The 7,145-nt window shown below is 36.9% G+C and overlaps 1 protein-coding gene across 1 annotated transcript; it reads left to right on the top strand.

Annotated features, from left to right (window-relative positions):
- The first annotated feature begins 1 nt into the window (after position 1).
- LOC112553269 (trafficking protein particle complex subunit 2-like protein) lies at positions 2-6,540 on the top strand. Its single transcript, XM_025220374.1, has 5 exons — positions 2-185; positions 1,426-1,598; positions 3,330-3,417; positions 4,160-4,239; positions 5,683-6,540. Exons 1-5 carry the CDS (start codon positions 153-155, stop codon positions 5,723-5,725), a joined length of 417 nt encoding a protein of 138 aa, XP_025076159.1. The 5' UTR covers positions 2-152; the 3' UTR covers positions 5,726-6,540.
- Positions 6,541-7,145: the final 605 nt, after the last annotated feature.

The raw sequence follows: 7,145 nt of genomic DNA, 5'->3' as shown, positions 1-7,145 counted from the left end.
CCTTTCTTTTTTTAAATTTTATGTATTTTAGTTTTTATGACAAGATCTTTTGTCGCTTTTTTCGGTTCCCATTGACAGTACATGGAGAGGGAACGAGGAGGGTTGATGTCTGAAAACATATTTGATATCATTTATGACTAGTTAAAGAAGATATGGCTGTGTGCATTGCTGTCATCGCGAAAGAGGTGGGGTTTCTAAGTAATAATAATATTTTTATGGATTGCTTACGAAGCACATAGAAGACTACTGTCTTTAAAAATGTTTATATTATTAGTTTACTTACGAAAATACAAGATCTTTTATGCCGTTGGCATTGTACTATTTTCCATTAAACGTTAATACATTTCGTGCACATGTGCTTTATAGTGAACATACTGCTGACGTTAGAACAGTAGAATTCCACTAAATGCATCGCTAAGGTAAATATAGAAAAACTAAACCCTATTGGGTCATTGAACATAAGTGGTTCACTGTATGTAAAGCACAGCATGTAGAAGGTGAAGCCCAGTCCTCTGACATCTCTTCATCTAGACAGCACCTGGGTGGGCTTGGGGAGTTTTTCAACCATAGAACAGGCCAACGATCTTATGCTTCAGTCGAGTTGCTTAACTATGCAGGGTTTAGCCATTGAAGGTATTCACGAGCAGGAATTGATCTAGTGGACATTTGTTTTCCCAGTAATGTCAGAATTGCATCCTAACATAACAAAATGAGTACAAATTCTAAATATTCAATGAGGCATTTCAGCTTGATCAGACACCTTTCACATTTAGACACCCTTCTTTCATGCACTTAGTTTACAATAATTACAGCATTATGAAAATAGGAGTAAATCATGTCAGGCCTGAGTGGCATTCCAACCAGTACCTGTTATTAATATTCAGTTGTGGCTAGCAAGGAGTCAGGGCTGGGTATGGCATTCTTAGAATCTAGATTCTACAAATGTTATAGTAGGGTACAGGCTATGGGCTCAAACTGCCTATTCCTAATTCATTAGTGGAATGTGAAGTAGGATCGTGAGGCATCAGTCTCTAGGTAATAATTCAAAAAGTCTTTACCTCGCTTAAATAAGATTACAGCAGGCATAATTCAGAGGGGCTATCACGGTACATCTCTTACAAGCACAATGATTGATTTCAAAGTACTTGCCAGAACAGACATTTTCTCATTCCCGCACATAGTAAATATCCTGATCACTCAAAAAATGTTCTTTTTAACCTTTTGTACTTGTCTATAGTAGTACAGTTCTTTCTTTTTTATTTAAAACAGTACATGTCATTTTAACATTGACAGATTTAACTGATAGCTGTAAATGCTTGAACATTATGATCATAAGCAAATTTATCTGCTATGGCTTGCAATCTGCAAATTAATTAAAAGACATGCCATTGCACCCTAAATTTTGTGATATTCAATATGTTTCAGAATTATCCATTGTTCATCAAAACAACCCCCACTGATAATGAACTGCAGTTCTATTACACCGTGCACACTTCACTGGATGTTGTAGAGGAAAAAATCAGCTCTGTTGGCAAAAATGTTAATGACCTTCGTGAACTTTACCTTGGTCTCCTTTACCCTACTGAAGACTACAAAGTGTATCCTTTTAGAAGATTGTTGCCAATATATAATTATGTGTAATATGTATAATAATTAGTTAACGTCCTTACAGTTGATACTCATAAGCTGATTAATAATATGTTATACAGGCTCAAGTATTAGGTCACTTTACAGGCAGTCCTCGGGTTACGCCAGCCCTGAGTTCGATGTTTCGTGGTTACAACTCATCTCCCATTTACTGTACAAAGCCTTGTTTCGATTTAAGTGGTTTTGCGTCATAAGCATCGTAACGTGAACTTCATGTTTCATTTCAATATTAATTTATTATAAATTTTTTGATAATTACTGTGTTAGGATAGGATAAGTGCTTACAGTATATTATTTATGTACAGTATGTACGTATGTGCTGACTTACAGTGAAATTTGGTTTACAACATGACGTAGGAACTGAACAACGTCGTAAGTCGAAGACTGCCTGTACATTCACCAGTACAGATGAATAAATTTATTTCAAACTGCTCCACCTGTCCTGTCCATTTCCTTTCACTCTGAAAGAAAGGTATCAATGATAATAGCAGCCAACAGGTGTTCTCTCTGCCAACTTTGCTTTCATCATTTTGTTTTTGCTGCCCACTACCAAAAATTGTTATTTGTCCAGAGCTGGCAAGTGTGATAGTGACTTTATCCACTCCAAACTTCAAATTTGATTCTAATGTCAGTAAAGCTTATATTGTGTGGCTCTTGGAGGATGAAAGACTGCTATCAGCTAATCCATGCACATACACAGGACCCAAGATTCCAGTTTGTGCATGGCATTACTAAAACTTCTAAATGTTGTTTGCTGTAGGATGTCACGTGTCGCATGCTGGCTCAGCCCGAGCCTTAGTTCTGGAGGGGAGAAGTGGGTGGCTGCGTCACTATAAGCTGATGCAATTTTTTTTTTTTTTTTTTTTTATGTTCGGAATGTAAAAAGTCAGAGGAGCGGTCACCAGGAGAGAGGAGAAATCCGTTGTACGGACAGAGAGACATTCATCTATTAGAAGACCGTTGTGTGAACGGAGTAATATTCATCGGTGGGGAGTCCGGTGCTGCGCGGAGAGACATTCATCTATTAGAAGACCGCTGTGTGAACGGAGTGACTTTCATCTGTGGGAAGCCCGTTGCTGAGCTTTTGTTTTTTTGTCTTTAGTTCTTTCCGGTAGGAGAGGGGGGTGATATTTCAGGGTACGGACGGACAAGGTGGGTGGCACTGGGTAGACATAGGTGTCCCCTTTTGCACATGACCCATTGTTTTTTGTTCCCTCCCTTGTTTCTTTTATTTCATTTGGTTTGGTTTTTTTTTTCATTTAACGTCTATTTGTATTGTTCTCATGTGTGCATGTCGTTTGTTTTGACATAGGACATCGGTATAAACAAAATGCCCATGACTGCTGATGGTGTTACAGCATAGTGCAGTGCATAGCAGATGACAAGGGCACACAGCACAGGAGAGAGTGGCAGTAGCTCCAGTTTTTGTTGTGTGCAGCTTACAATGCTTTGAGCACATGTGGTCCCTAATCTTTCTAGATTAAAAATGGTGTACAACATAATTTGTGTATGTGTGTGGTGCATCCAGGGGTATCTGGGCAAAATACTTTACTGATTGGCTCACATATGGGTGCATATATTTGTGTGTGTGTTAGTTATATGTGGTAGAATTTATGGATAGAACTAGACACAGTATAAGAATTATTATTATTAAACAATAGATTAACCTTGACTGAAAGCAGATATGGATATGTTACCAACACTAAGGTCAAGTTTGTTATCATCGTGGAATCTTCCAACACGATGTTGAGAGACAATGAAATCAGATCAGTAAATATCACTGGATAAAAAATAACTGAAATATAATACTAAGCAGCACAAATGCAACTATTTTTTTGTTCCCATCATGCAGCATCTGTTTCACTATGTGGTACCTCTCAGTATGTGCTAGATAAGATTGTCTTGAAATTGTTAGATAATTATTAACAAATTGTTAACTCGCTACACTACTTCCATGTCACATAATTATGCACACACCATATCTTTTCATTTATTAATAATGGCAATAATTAGACATTTGCAGAAGTTTTAGAACTTGTTCACTACGTTTGTTGAAGTTAGCAGCTAATATTTTGACAATTTTTCTTTTCACTTTTTTTTTTAATCAAATGGCAAAGTTTTATCAAAAATTATACAGATGATGTTAGTTGTGAGTTCAAAAGTGTTTTTTTAATTATATAATTATAGTAAAAGCATTAACCAACTTGTATAATGTGTTTTATGCTAACAAAAGTAATGATGTTGAATGTATATTGATGTAATGATGTATATTTGACAGATTGAAGGATTTTTACAGCTAAGATACACAAGGAGCTTAAGGAAACTGCCAATGAGTTATTATCATGATCATGCACATTTCATATAAGCATTTTTTCAAATCTGATCATTTGCTGTCACTTATTAATGTGTGCATGCTGACAGCTTTTATGATGGTATGAATGAACCATCATTTGTTAGATATTTTTCATTTCTTAACTCAGGTCACCATTTTGTCTTTTTATAACATTTCCAGATGTTTAAAAAATTGCATGGAGCTTATGTTGACATGCTGTGTAATCCCTTCTATACACCTGGTGAAAACATCACATCAAGGTAAGTTTAGGGTCTTTGGACTTTTATGGGAGATCTGCGTGAGCCATGTGTCAGACGGGACATCTGAATGCTGCTCTTTCTCTCTCTCAGGCCTCAATGTCTTGACGCTTTGCTGTTATCATTTTGCACAAATACCACCTTTAGTGTTTTCAAGTCTAGCCTCAAGATGCACTTTCCCTGCACTTAAAGGAGTTGGTGGCTTTCTCTTTTCCTACCTTCCACTCCTTCCGTGTTTGTTTGGGTTCCTATTTGTGTGTTCCATCCGTATCAGGAAAATCTTGAAAAGTCAGCATATGAAAAATGATTTCCAGTTCCTAGAAAAGTCAGTGCTTGAATGAAATTTACTCCAGAAAAAGTCATGGAAGTCAGTATTTTGTTTTCAATAGTACAGACCATGTGTGTATAACAGAAATATTGTTAAACTTATTGTTTATGTCAAAGCACATCGAGCTGGCTACTGGCAGGGATATGTGCATAAGAAATGCTTTGATTATTAAACTTAAGTGATGCAAAACTGTGATAACTAGAATATCCCATTAATCTATACTTATAAATTTTTCAAAAATCCATTTTCTCTCATATTGTCATGTTTTGTCTCTGTGTTTATATTACTTTCCATTAGTGCTTTTGTTCTGGTACAATGTCTCATTCTTGGTCTTTGCATTGTGATGAGACCTGATCTTACTTTACCTAATGCTAATCAAAATCACCTGTCTTCTATGTCAATATAAAACTTCAACACAAGCAATAGCAGCCATTTCAGCAACTTTTCGGTGATCCGACATAGTACATCAAAATAAACAGTAAGAGGGGTAAGAAATTAGTGTTGAGTCTGTGACGTTTAGCAAGAGTTGCCATCCAACAGAACCATGAGTCATGACTATCAACCAGCTATCATACACACAGATGTATGCAAATGTGTGTTAATGTGCAAGAGCTGCCATCCAGCATAACTAGGAGTCTTTAAGACACCTAGCACACAGTCTGTAGGGGTTTGGAGCTGCACTAGAAAACTGGTTTCCTTTCCAGAATCATGGGTACAGGCCTTAGGCAGGACATGTTTTCTACCTGAAAACAAGGTGCCAACATTGATTTTTGCCCACTATTTATACTTGAAGTTGGACCCTACATCATCCACAATTGCCCCATTCACTCCTTTTGGTGATGGAAGGGAAGGAGGGGTGCAAAATTGAATGCAGGAAGCAATCCACTGCCAGCAATATTGTCTCAAACAAGTCCTCCAACTAAACTAGCACTATTTTCAATTACATCAGCCTCCCTAGATCTATGATGCCAACTAGCTGCAGATCTCTGTCTTTCAACAGATTATTCAAGTGTTTGACCATGCAAAATATGAGCATGCTATTTAATAGTTATAAAGGCAGCGCTTTTAAACTGTACAGCCTAATGAAGTACCATTCAGATTCCTTTTGAATATTTCAGGCAGTTTGAAAATATTGTGGTGGGAATGATGCAGCAAGACTGAAGGCAGCTGTTGCAGTGCCTCAGTCCTTCACCTGAAGATTTCTGAAACTTTTGCAGCTCAGTCCAAGAAAATGTTGAATGTTGTGTGCCAACAGTATGTAGTGGTGATGGGAACAAGATCATGTGCAATATATAGTAGTAAATAACTTAACCTTTTTTTTTTGGGGTGTATGGTGTGTGGATGGTTGTCTGGACTATAGATGAGAGCATGCAATATTTCAGCATCATGTATATGTGATATTTTGCTGAATATCTGTTAGCCTTACCTGTGAATTACCTTCTGATGCAGGGTTTCTCCAGTTAAAATTATTTAGGAAAAGGGAAGGGGTGGTGCTAAGCCCCTTTTCACTAGCTAAAAATGGTTTTATGGATCAGTAACAAAAAAGTAATGTACATTTGTTAATATTATCATGATTAAATATAAGTGGCATAGTATCTAAAAGAGTGCCACTGACATTTGGAAACAGTATGTCGACTATATTATAAAATGTCCCTACCTTAATTCTTATTAAACCCCTAATTACAGATTGTTTTCAGATCTGGACAGACTTGAGCAGAAGCTCGATGATGTAATTTACAAGTTTCTTGTATACCTAGTACATTTGAAACTGAGCCCTTTTGATGACAAATATTTGGTGAGAAATCATCATTGTGGAGATATTTAAAATATAAACCTAAGGTTACCATTATGAATGTTGTTTGTTTTTTTTTTTGGGGGGGGGGGACATCTTTGCATCTTTGTCCAAAAATTCTTTTGGAATTCTTCTATTTTTGCAGAGGAATTAAACAGTCCAGAGTTTGTGGTACAAGTTAAAACAGTGTTAAGGCATTACTGGAGCAACTTTTATACATTAATCTTGGCAAGCATGTGATGATGGTATTTCTGAAAGTAATTAAGTTCAAAAGACAACAACTCAACCATCTGCCGTTCAGAAAAAAAATGACACCGAAGCTTAAAAAATACAAAATAACAAAGTATAGAGGAAAAAAGTATGAGGGTCATTCAAAAAGTTCTAAGAAAGAGCCATAGCTAAATAATTATAATAAGTGTTCGTTGGTACAGCGCCTTATCCTGGCCTGTGGACAGCTCACGGCTCTTTACAAATGACAGAAGGTGATGTGACGTCAAAATAAGATGACGACAAAATGTCAGTGTTCAGTGGACCGTGTCCTCCACGCCACACAGCAGCATCCACATACAGTGTGAATAACAATCCACAGTCCAAATATTAAAACATCATGCAAGCCACAATACACTCCATATCAAATGCATCAAATCCAACAGATGGCACAAGTCTCAAGTTTAACATTTTCTTTTTTTTGTGGTAACGCGCGGCCACTTTGTGGGTGAGGCCCACACAAAGGTGAAGGGTAGTATAAAAATGAACAGAGGCCCAATCAGTCATAAAGTATCTACAAAA

This window comes from Pomacea canaliculata, linkage group LG12 (genome assembly GCF_003073045.1).
Source record: "Pomacea canaliculata isolate SZHN2017 linkage group LG12, ASM307304v1, whole genome shotgun sequence".
Taxonomy (NCBI): Eukaryota; Metazoa; Mollusca; class Gastropoda; order Architaenioglossa; family Ampullariidae; genus Pomacea; species Pomacea canaliculata.
This window is presented reverse-complemented; position numbering and strand designations above follow the sequence as displayed.

Bases quoted from the DNA above. Each gene is read 5' to 3' on its own strand.
- LOC112553269 (XM_025220374.1), top strand. From the start codon at position 153: ATGGCTGTGTGCATTGCTGTCATCGCGAAAGAG. The intron at 186-1,425 runs GTGGGGTTTCTA...AATATGTTTCAG, and splicing joins TTGCTGTCATCGCGAAAGAG to AATTATCCATTGTTCATCAA. The intron at 1,599-3,329 runs GTATCCTTTTAG...GACTGAAAGCAG, and splicing joins CCTACTGAAGACTACAAAGT to ATATGGATATGTTACCAACA.